The sequence below is a fragment of the Onychomys torridus genome, chromosome 6 (genome assembly GCF_903995425.1).
Source record: "Onychomys torridus chromosome 6, mOncTor1.1, whole genome shotgun sequence".
In the NCBI taxonomy this organism is placed as follows: Eukaryota; Metazoa; Chordata; class Mammalia; order Rodentia; family Cricetidae; genus Onychomys; species Onychomys torridus.
The window spans coordinates 39,079,848-39,092,528 of NC_050448.1; the positions used below are offsets into that span (position 1 = coordinate 39,079,848).

General features: G+C 38.9%; 1 protein-coding gene across 1 annotated transcript; it reads left to right on the forward strand.

Annotated features, from left to right (window-relative positions):
- The first annotated feature begins 327 nt into the window (after positions 1-327).
- On the forward strand, positions 328-10,212 carry Sucnr1 (succinate receptor 1). Its single transcript, XM_036189633.1, has 2 exons — positions 328-348; positions 9,268-10,212. Exons 1-2 carry the CDS (start codon positions 328-330, stop codon positions 10,210-10,212), a joined length of 966 nt encoding a protein of 321 aa, XP_036045526.1.
- Positions 10,213-12,681: the final 2,469 nt, after the last annotated feature.

A 12,681-nucleotide genomic window follows, 5' to 3' on the forward strand; every position in this document is an offset into this window, starting at 1 on the left:
GGGAATCATCTTGCCCCCCTCATAATGGCAGTCAAAATTTATAAAATACTCTCTTGTGCTTTTTCAGCTTGGAGGAGTCTGCCTAAGAGTTGTCTAAAATGAACCAGCCTGACTGGCTACTCCAACACATTCTCTTTCTGATAATTATACTCAAAAGTAATCTCTATCCTTTTCCCTCTGTAAGTAGGAAATGCCTGTGATTATTTCTCAGACCCTAGCACAATCCTCAGTATAATCCCTATGACTCAGGTCAAGCAAACCAGGTGTTTACTTGAATATAAAAGTGATGTAGCTCTGAGAAAAGGCCAGGTGTGTTTCCTGTCTGAAATGGTTGGTCGGCTCTTCTGGGTGCTTATTCAGGGCACTGACTGGGATGTGTCTATTGCCATCTCTTGAGATTGTCAACTTAGATAGTGTTTTTTCCTTAATCCCTAGCCATTTGATGTACTTTTTTATGTCTCCTGAATTTAAGCATCGGAAATAAAATGGATACAATCAAAAGTTCTAGCAGCCTTTCAACAGCACACTGATAGGGTGCATGTTCAGACTGACTTCCAAGGATTCAAGTTATAGTTCCCTCGGGATTTCTATGAAGCAGTTTAGTTATTATATGCTTAATATAGAAGTAACCAAAAATGTGAAAAGCAAGGGGAAAAGTGACTCCAACTATATATTAAACATAAAGTGTTTGCTATTCTTTATTATCTAAATGTGTGCATACACGTGGAAAGAAAGAATGCTTCTTTGCTGTTTTGGGAGTGCATACAATAATTTCAATTAGAGTGTTCTCAATACATCTTTGTTAAAAGTGTTTTCTGTAAAATGAGTCATCTGTAGTGTGTCTTCATTCTTCAAGAGTTCCTCGGCATCATTTGTAGATTTATCTGAATAAATTACCCCCTGCCTTTTGAATTATTAATCTTGGCTTCATGATATGCAAATCAGACTGCACTGGCCATGTCCAGCAACACAGCACTGGGTCAGAAGCTGTCTCCAGTTCCTGGCAGAGTTTCTGTCAAGAGAGAGGCCGTCAGCAGAATGGTAAGGGATACTATAGCCCATGCCTCCTGAACATATTAAGGAAGGCCAGGCTTTGTGGGGAGGGTTTCTTTTGAAAGTGGCCTGTGAGCTGAACAGTGCTCAGGGAACTATTTCTAAGTAGATGTAAAGCAGCAAAGGGCAATGCAGTCACATCTCAGACTTTCACATTTTTTCTTATGACTCACACTAAATGCACTGATTTAGTGCTTAAATACTAAGTTTATTTTACTTTAAAAGGTCTACTGTATTTGATAATGCCTCAGCAAAAATAATTAGAATGATTTAAATAAATAAAAGTATTTACAAAGAGGGAAACTATCTTGCACTGTGAAAAATAACTTACTAGGTAAATTTAAAGAAAGATATAATAGGGTGAATTTTAAATCATTACAAACTTTAAATTTTGTATTTACATGTAGCAAAATGAGTGTATTTAAGAATAAGATTTTCTAAAGTCATAAATTGAAGAAGTGAATGTTATTTTTCTCACCAGAACTTTTCAAACTGTATAAGCTATTCTTTAACAATTTAATGAAAGATGTAACTTGATATATAGTATGATTTTTAGTATTTTGGTGTCATTTGTGGAATATAGAAAAATGAAGTAATTAATGAGTACCAATTGCTTGTATTTTTATACATACAAATACAGTTTCATTTAAATTGTTAATTAATGAAAGTAACTTGTTGAAATATCCTCATTACTATGTAACTTTCCAGTGGCAGTTAAAATTTTAATTTCTGTTAGGCTCTATAATGGTCAAGGATACAGAAAAACATTTTTATTAGAATAAAGGGGATTTTTATTAATGTCAATTTTCTAAATTTCTGGTAAAGAGCATACATTGTTTTTATATTTAGGAGAACTAGTTATAATGAATTTTCCATCAGTTCAAATTCAAAATGAGTACTAATGTTCTCCTGTGAGTATATTCAGTTTACTTATAGCATATTAATTCTAACAGAGTTACTAATGATTTCACTTTAGTTATCAATGTGTTTTTTAAAGAACATGTTCTGTTAATGGTTCACTCGAATAAATAGCAGCATATTAGCCAGCATGTCCATTGCCTATAAACAGAATGGCTCCCAGAGAGCGAGAGGCCAGTAATATTTCTTGAGAAATGCCCCTTGTGTTGGGAGTTTTGCTTAAATGAACACACTTTGCTTCTCTAATTTGTATAATTATGTCATAACGAAAACACACTCCAAGATACTCATTACTGAATTTGGAAGACAATAGTCTCAAAATAGTGTGTCCTTGTGAAGTTGAATCAGCCTACAAATATTGGATAGCCTATCTCAAGAAAAGACTAACCTGTTAATATTATGAATGTGGAAAGGGCTATAAGAATGACTAGTTGAAACATTTATATTAAAGAAATAGCTTATAAGACATCATGAAAAGCAGAATTGCATTTTAACAAACAAAATTTCAGTAATAATTAAAGTATAAAAATGTTAGGACTGATTGGTTTAAATTTTTCTTTGATGTTTTCCTACTTGTATCCACACTATATTACACAATCAATATGTACTTTATCCACATACTTTCTGTTTTTGTTTGTTTAGTTATTTCTTGTACTTTAGAGATTATATTGTAATTACACTATTTTCCTCTTCTCTTTCCTCCCTCTAAACCTCCCTCTATACCCTTCTTTCCTCTCTTTCAATTCACAGCCTGTTTCTTCATTAATTGTTGTCACATGCACATATGAACATGTATATTTCAAAATACCACCTATTCAGTCCATATGACATTGTTTACAAAACAACTTCCAAAACAAAGACTTGGGGCATGTTATGGAAGGGGGGCGTGAAGACTGTAAGATTGTAAGATTAGAGAGCTTCCTGTAAGACTGTCTTTCCTAGTAATGGCAGAAGCTGAACCCACAAAGTCTCACCAACATGACTGCCCAAACTGAGCTGAACAAGGACAATAGACATGCTGAAGTGGATGGCGAGAGACCACGAGGTCCCAACCCTAACAAAGAACTACAGTCAACTAAGGAATGCCCAGAGTGGGAGCAATAGTCTTACACAGGGAAGAGCATGCCAACTGTTTGTCCAAAGCCACACAGTCAACCTGAATATAGACACTTTGAAAGTTGTGGTGGTGGTGGTGGGTGTTCGTTCTTAAAGCAAGATTCACTGTGAGAAGCAAGACAAAGGTACAGAATAATAAATAAAAGTGACCAATTAATTTAGCCATTTATTTTCCTTAACTGGCCCTAGTAGTCTCTGTTTTTACTAAACCATCAGTATTCAGACTCTCAGCATCACTGGAAAACAGAATTCTCCATCACTTCCACTTGTCCCCTGACTAGATGATTGGTAGATACTGGCAGCCAGGCATCGAGTTGCACATGTCTTTGTGGATACATTTTCCATTCCATTTTGTGATCCATATAAATTACATAAATCCATGGCACTTCCTCAGCTTAAATGGGCTCCGGTATAATCAGAGAAAGAGGAAGAGGAAATTCAAAATGAAACAAATGAGTTTCTTATCTCAAGGAAACTTTCTAATGTCTTAATTTTCATTTAATGCATGCACCAGCAAATCAGTATTTCCTATATGACATAATGATCACAAACTGAGTCTTGAAGAACTTCAACGTTAAAGCCTAGACAAGTAAGGATTAGCTACAAAAGAGGTGGCAAATTGAGAAAAGGGAGAAAAAGATTGCAATGTTCCAGAAAGCAAGGAGGAAAAAGCTTCCAGATTCAGGGCATTGAAAGCTGCAGCAGATTTGAGTCTAACAGCGAGAAACATCCATTGTTAAATGAGCCATGCATGTTTAAAAGTCCATGTCCCTCCTTCTTTTTTGCTTTATTTTTTTTTTAATTCTTGAAAATTTCATCCATCAGTACTATATTTTCATCATTTCTTCCTCTGTCTCGCCCCCATCCAACTTCTCCTGTGCTCTTCCTTTCCTCAAATTATTCTGTAATTTTTAGTTAGACATGCATGTATACACACAGAAAGACACATACTTAGTGGATAGAAACATACAAATATAGATACATAGATGTACAAGTATATGTATACATAACCCATCCTTAAGTCCATCTAGTGCTGACTGTACATACACAGGCTTAGAGGTGATCACTTGGGATTCAATAACATCAGGGGACTCATCCCTAGAGAAAACTAGTTTTCCCCTCTCCCAACAGTTGTGGATTGCCATTAACTCTTCATCTAAGGGTGTCTTCTTTTGAAATCTCTCCCATTCATACTGGCATCTCAACAGGTGCTGTCATTAAGCAAGTCTTGTTTATGCAGGCATTTTGTTGAGATTTTCTGGGTCCAATTTCCCTGCCATGTCTAGAAGACACTATTTCACAGTAGGCACCTGCTCCTCTGCATTTTAAGTCATTCTGCCCCTGTTCCCCAATGTTGTCAGAGCCTTAGGTTTAGAGGCTGCAGATATACTGACTGGGGCTGGATAACCTACAGTTCCTTATTCTCTAGATTTACCAGTTGTCGATATCTTCAATAGTCTCCATCTGGGAAAAAGGAATGTCTTTAGTGAGGGTGGAAGCTTTATACAAATATGTTTATAAATCAGAGGTCTCATTACCATAGTGACTGATTTAATTATATATATATATATATATATATATATATATATATATATATATATATATATATATACACACTATTATGTACAGGGTAAGCTTTTATGGTGAAGTAGATTGGTAGATCTCATTTTGTGGATTTACTATGTCTCTAGCCTTGAAGGAAGTATTCATGAAACTGCGTTATAAACAGTCAGGTTTCTGGCCCTCTCTATTCAGCATGCAATTCCAGACCACATAGTATCTATTAGCCACTGTGCAGATGTAGAAGATAAGCAATGAACAAAACAACTTTGTAAAAATGGGTAAGACAAAATTTAATGGGTATGGAAAGCATGCACTGAGGGCACCTAGTTCATTTAGATTTGGTGGACAGACAGCCCACTCGGGGAAAGCATCTTTGAACTGACATCTGAGAGAAAAAATATATGGGCATGAGGGGAAAAGCAATGGTGAAGAGATGCAGGCGGGGCCAGCACAGTGGGCCTGCTTTGTGCAGTCAGAGGGCAGGAGGAGGGCAGAGCTAGAACAGAGCAGGGCAACTGAAGTGGTTGGGGGGATGGTAGATGGGCTGTCAGACCCTGGACTTCAGTCCTTGGAAGGACTTTAACACAGGATCTCAACATGATTTGATTTTTGAGCTATAGATTTTTCAAGACTGGCTATTTGTGAAAAAGGTAAAATGAACAAGAGCCAGAAAAGGCATGAGGGCACAACAGGAAAATATGACACATCCAACTGTTCTCTTCCGCAGACCGATGGAAGTATATATAGTGAGCAACAGTGACAGATTTGAGAAATATGTAGAAATTAAAGTCAACAATGCTCAGTAGTTTGTTCTTGATGGGGATTAAATTGCGGCTGACTGTAAGGTAAAGGGTGCTTAAAGATTGGCTAACAAGATAGGATTTCTAAAGTCAGAAATGCCTGTAAGAAACGAGTCCACAGCAATAGAATAAACTACTAGAATTCATCAGACAGATCTGAGATATGTTACAAAAGCTTGAACATGAATAACATTACCCAAGATGAGTGCAGAGAAGGGAGGTCAGAACTGAGACTAGGCATCAGCATCTCACTCTTGAGCCACAAAAGATGCAGAAAGTACCTAGGGAAAGGAAAAAGAAGCCAGGATTCTGCCTTGTCACAAAAGGCAAATGAAGCGTGTATTCCTAACAATCTTACTGCAGGCTAATAAATCAACTGTTAAAAACTGACCACTGGATTGGTAAATGTGGTGGCTGTTTGAAGAACTCAGAGTCACAAACCAGATTAGGGAGTACTAGACAGAAAATGGGGCCCAGATGTCAAAGCACTTGGTGAGACATTTCCCCAGAAACCAAGCCTGAAGAGGAGGGCAACCTGGCATGCAGGGAACGTCTTTAAACCTGGGCCAAATTTTTCAGATTAATAGACAAGGGTGTTTAAGTGCTGGTAGGCAAGATACAGAAGAATGGATCTAGAAATAAACCTGGAACATTGGGGATGTGACATCCAGTGTGTGGAAGAAGTCTGAAACGTCCTGGAGAAAAGGAGCAATCCAAAGAGCAGGTGGACCTGAGAATAGGTGGCTCCAGAAGGAGCCAACGAAGACTCTCCATCTTGGTGAGCTAAGCGGCAAAGACAGCTGTCTGATGGTTGTGGTGAGCAGGGTGGAGTAGCTGGAAAGAAGTCTGAAAGCAGAAAGAAATATGAAATTGGGAGATGTAATGAACCTTGCCATCATCTACAAAGAATTGAAAGTGAATGAAAACACAAGGCTTGCTTCTCCAGCGGTGTTTATGGGAACTGGCTCAGACAGTAAAGTGTAAGCATGAAGGCCTGAGGTGTTTGCCCAGAGCCCATGTTAAAAAGAGAGGTGGGGCTGGCCTGGGGATTTAGCTCAGTGGTAGAGCTCTTGCCTAGCAAGGCCTGGGGTTCGATCCTCAGCTTCACAAGAGAGAGAGAGAGAGAGAGAGAGAGAGAGAGAGAGAGAGAGAGAGAGAGAGAGGGGGGGCACAGAAAACCCCAAGGCTGGAGAGGTAGAGACAGGAGGATCCCTGATGCTTTCTGAACAATTGTTCTAGCCAACTGGTGTGCTCCTGGTTCAGAGAGAAAGCCTGTCTCAACAAATCAGGGAGTGTGTGAGGAAATATGTGCTAACCTCTGGCCATCAAATACACAAATACATATGTGAACACAAATGCACTTATACACATACACAAGCACACACACACACCTCACAAGAATAATGATAAAATACTGATGTCATCTAAAATTTATGAGTATTTTCATAAATAAAACACTGCCAAAATACCAGCAATCAACTTGAATAAAATTTGAATTTGACAAAAGTAGATATATTTTATACATATCTTCCTCATAGAAAATGCTGAGTGTCTAAATGCTTTATATGAAAACAGGTCAGGTTATTTGTACTTACAATGAAATAATTATTTGGCTCTAACTAATACTCTGAAACCTGTTTAACAGGAAATTTTTAGAAAATTTTGTTTTCAAACTTGTTTTCACTCTTAGAAATAATTGGGATCTAATTTTTTTAAATCAACATATTTCCAGATTATTGAAGTCCTTGAAATATTCCAGCTATAATGTAGCCTTATTGCTAGAGAATGAGAATTTATCAGAATATTGGAGATTTGAATCAGTATTCAGAGGGTCTTACTACAATGTTTTATTAGTTGGTATGGTGCTGAGTTCTATAGGTCAAGGTGACATGACCTAGAATTACCTGGACATAGGTTCTCAGTGAGAGACTGTCTACATTGAGTTGGCCTGTGAGCAACTGTCTTAATTAAGTGATGTTGGAAATGCAGCCCACGGTGGATAGTACCATTTCCTAGGCAGATTCCTAAGCTCTAAAAATGTGGAGACATCCAGCTGAGTACAAGCAAGCAAAACAAAAGGAGCACACATGCATTGATTTCGCTCTATTCTTGACTGTGTGTGTGATGCACTAGCTGTCTTCCATGCCGTGATGGACTAGAAATGGAAACTGTGAGTTTAAATAAACTCTTCCTAAGCTACTTTTTGTCAGGGCATTTTGTCTCAGCAAGAGAAATGAAACTAGAAAAGTTAGGAATGTGACCTCTGCAAGGGCTAAGTCTGAGTGTAGTGCTCTCAAAATCCACAAGCTGGAATGGCAGGACTTCTGTGAAAGCTAAGGGTTTTGCTGTCATAATTGGGATAGCGCCTTTGTAACGGAGGATTTAGGGAGCTGCCATGCCCTTATGTCATTGCCAGGAGAATAGCGTGACTCGTCACCAGACACCGAATCTGCTAGCACTTTCGTCTTGCACTTCCCTAACTGTGTAAAGAAGTAAAGTAGTTCTGGTATTGCTAAATTGCCCACTAGAAGATATATTGCCATAGCCGCAGGAACTGACTAAAATAGCATGATACTGAAGTTTCTACACTTCAGTGAAAGCCTTCCTCAAATGATTCTACTATCAGTCCCAACTTCACATTTGTATTAAATAAAGCAGTCCTTAGAAAGTGTTGAGCACAATGCCTGCTTACTCTCTTAGCTTTCAAGACATGGTGACCATTGTTATTATTTCTAGGTTTTCAGTATCTTGTTTTAAATCTGAAGAGATTGTATTTTAAAGTGGAATAGTATGTCCTAGTTGAATAAAATGAGAAAAATTCTTTACTATATACAAGTAGGTAAAAGCTATTCAAAATGACAATTGTATCAACAGCCCTACTCCATTTCCTGGGTTAGAAATCAATTCAAGTTAACTCAGCAGAATTTGTAGGGATCTGTGTCTGGCCCTGAAGATACAAAGGTGAGTTAGAGTCATCATCTTCTTGTTTGTGTGTTTAATCACTTTCTCTTACCTTTTTATTAAGCTTTCTTTTTGTTTCTGTGCTGAGCTCTGGCACATGTTTTTCCTGTGTCTGGAAACAACTCTTCTTCAGGTAGAGATCTAGTTCTTATTTTCCAGACAGCAAGCCACACTCCACCCCAAGACTTACTCACATTTTCATTATACTTATTATTTATTTGTGTATTTACATGTGCATGTGTGTGTGTGTGTGTGTGTGTGTGTGTGTGCTCATGCATGAGCATGCTCATGTACAGGTGTGGAGGCCAAAGAACAAATTGCAGGAGTCAGTTTTTGTCTTCTAACATTTTAATTAGTACTCTCTTTTGTTCATATCTATAAGACAGCATCCTGTATATTTCTCCACGATTCTTCCCAGGAAATCATCTGTTGCCTCACATTAGCCAGCCTGCTCTACTCTTTGCCATCATATCCAGCGATAAGGACACAGTCTGAAGATGTTCAGTGAAGCCTTGTTGAAATAATATAGTTGTGTACACATATAATATGTGTGTTTGCATACAGTGTGCTAATGTGTATGAACATTTTTTTTCTTTTGAGACAGGGTCTCACTTCATAGGCCTGGTTTGTCTGAAACTCACTTTGTAGACTAGGTTGTCCTGGAACTCACAGAGCTCTGATTGCCTCTTCTTCCCTGCCCTGGTTTTAAAGATATACCCCACCATGCATGACTAATATATGTATTCTCCACCAGCTCTCCACAGTTAAGTGTTAGGTTTTCAATTAGTGTTCTACCATTTGTCCTTGGTCACAGTCTAGAGTTTGTTCTTGTATTTCCTTTCTGCTTTAGTCACAGAATTCATCTTGTCAAAACTGGCTGGCTGCAGAGAATATCCTGAAGAAGTACTACCTATCCACATTTTACGGGATGGAGTTCGTTTTCGGGATGTTTGGGAACATCACCGTGGTGTTTGGGTACCTCTTCTGTCTGAAGAACTGGAACAGCAGCAACATCTATCTCTTTAACCTTTCCATCTCTGACTTTGCTTTCTTGTGCACCCTTCCGGTGCTGATAAGGAGTTATGCCAATGAGAACTGGATCTATGGAGATGTTCTCTGCATAGGCAACCGATACTTGCTTCATGCCAACCTCTACACCAGCATCCTCTTCCTCACTTTCATCAGCATCGATCGATACCTACTCATGAAGTATCCTTTCCGAGAACATGTTCTGCAAAAGAAGGAGTTTGCCGTTCTAATCTCTTTAGCTGTCTGGGTCTTAGTGACCTTAGAAGTCCTACCCATACTCCCTTTCATAAATTCTGACCCAACAGACAAAGATGCCATCTGCAAAGACTATGCAAGTTCTGGACACCCTAAACACAACCTCATTTACAGCCTGTGCCTGACTTTGTTGGGCTTCCTCCTTCCTCTCTCTGTGATGTGCTTCTTCTATTACAAGATGCTAGTCTTCCTAAGAATGAGGAGTAGGCAGCAGGTAACTGCCCTGCCGCTGGACAAGCCTCTGCGCCTGGTGGTCCTGGCAGTGGTGGTCTTCTCTATACTCTTCACACCCTACCATATCATGCGCAATGTGAGGATCGCCTCGCGCCTGGATAGCTGGCCACAGGGATGTTCCCAGGAAGTCATCAAAACCTTGTACATTGTGACCCGGCCTCTGGCCTTTCTGAACAGTGCCATCAACCCCATCTTCTACTTCCTCATGGGAGACCACTTCAGAGAGATGTTGATTAGTAAGCTGAGACAGTACTTCAAGTCCCTTACATCCTTCAGGACATGAGCTGCTGGATGCTGGTCTTCACTCAGCCAAATTGCTCTGCAGCTGAGTTAAAACCAAGTAGACCATGATCTCCAGGCTTTAGCTCCTCTGTCACACACAATGCTGGAGTACAAGCTGGGTCTTGACACCCAGCTAGTCTGTTTAAATAGGTATACATATATCAGAAGAGCAGCTCTCTGTCCTTATTTCAGGTTGTACCCAGAGTATGGGAAAATATGCATAAAACGATATTGATATTATCACCTAAGAACTGAAAAAACTGAACTAATGCTGTCAATGTTTGGGGGACTTAAGATCCAAAACTTTCTTAATTTTAAGAACTCTTCTATCAGTGTAAAAGTAATAAAAGATAGCTAGATTATCATGCTATATGCATGTCATCATTGGCCAGGTTGATTATCATGGTTAGGAAATATTCTTTGCTATTTTTATTCTTGCAATATTGAAACACTATGTGAAAAATAAATGAAAGTCAATATGCACCATTAACTGTTATTTTTAGAAGTTGTATTCTTGAAAAATGTAAATAATTGCAATTCTTAATACAGCAATGTAATTTGTTTCTCTGTACTAACCATGGACTGTAATTAACCTGTAATGTATCAGTCCCTTTCTTTTAGATGGGCTATGGCAAATAGGAATCTTAGTTTATGTTGGTAGGATTTAAAATGTTCAACAATGGAAACTGGTAAGTTCTAATTTGACTCTCAGGAAATTTGGCCATGATGAAATTCCATAGTAATTTTACTCAAATATGGAAGACACATGCCCAAGATGGATTCAGAAATTTCACCATTTCAGAACTCTAAATGTGTTGATAGTCACTGAAAAATAAAGCACACAGAAATGAGTTCATTGTATCTATGATGATTGTGCTTTCTGGAATTCTGATGTCATATTCTGATGCTGTAGAAATAGAGTAGATGTCACCTCCAATCCCATCTCCTCTAAACAGGGAACTTTAAAACACATCATTGGGCCTTGAGCACAACATTAAGAGCACTTGCTTCTCTTGAAGAGGTTTAGGTTACATTCTCAGCACCCACATGGAGAAGCTCCCAGCTCCCAGTAACTCCAGCTCCAAGGGATCAGATGCCACATTCTAGACCCCCTGAGCACCTGCATGCTCATGGTTCATATACAAACAACCAGACACACACATATTAAGTAAACGAATCTGTAAAATAAAATAAAATCATTAATATCAGAAACTGGAAAACAAGAGGCAAGGAACTATCAATTCCACATATATTGGGTTGTTTCCCTGAACATTGCCCTGTCGCTATGTAAAAAGTCCAAAGGTTGTTTTGAAAAGGACAGGAACATCAGTCAGTCCCTTTTATGTCTGTGCATTTTACCTTTCCTTGGGTTTATACTTCCCTTTTACATCTCCACTCCTGAACCCTTCACACAGTTTTTCACATGTCCTCAGATCTTACAGACACTTTTTTTTTGGGGGGGGGTTAAGAATTGTGACTAAATTTTACTTACTAAACCATTAGCAGAATCATTTCCTCCTAGAAGAAAATAGGCTTAAAAATATAAGGTAACTCTACATTCCATACTAGCTTGAATTCCCATTTAAAATATTGTCCTACTCATTGTCGAAGGAAGACAAGGACACCAGCTGAGACAGGTGTGCAGACAGAACACAGGAATGATGAGATTGCATTAGAAGGTCACATCAAGATTAAGCCCAATCATATACACTACACTGGTGCTGGAATACAGCATGTTCCTTTTTCAGCACCCCCCTTCCTCTCTCTTCTGTCCATTATCATCAGCAGGAGATGTATTCTGTCATTCAGTGAAGAATATGAGCTGTTTAAGTATTGAGTGCAGCAGGTCAGGAAAAACCACACAACATGTGCACATGCATAAAATCAAATCAGCATTTATTCAGACCTGCCTTCCATCCTGGGACAGTCTTCCTTCTGTTCCTATTCCAACATACGAGATCTGGAAGCAATCAACACCCAAGGTTTCCCAGCTGTTGTCTCTAGATCCGCAGGTGCAGATTAGTCTAGAAACCTTGCTGTGATCTTAGGGTCCAGTTCACTTTCTAATCCATGGTTATTAGTACCAAACCAGGTGTCCTCTTCTTTTTCTTTAGTTTGGATTTCTATTAGAAACTTTTTCAGAACCTTAGAGGGACAGACATATTATTGATCAGAATTCAGGCACCAAATTTCATTCTAAATATTTAATCCAAAAGATGGCACTTCACTCAGGGAGAGCTTTAAAGTATGCCAGGCTTGGATCATGGGAACTCACAGAGTCTGAAACAACAACCAGGAAGCCTGTGTAAACAGACCTAAGCCCTCTGCATACAGGTGACCACTGTGCAGCTTGCCCTACATGTGGGACTCCTGGCAATGACAGCAGAAGCACTTGGAGTGGCTTTTGGGAACCAGTTCCCATGCTGGATTGCCTTTGTCTAGCCTGAATACGGAGAGGTGCTTGGTCTTG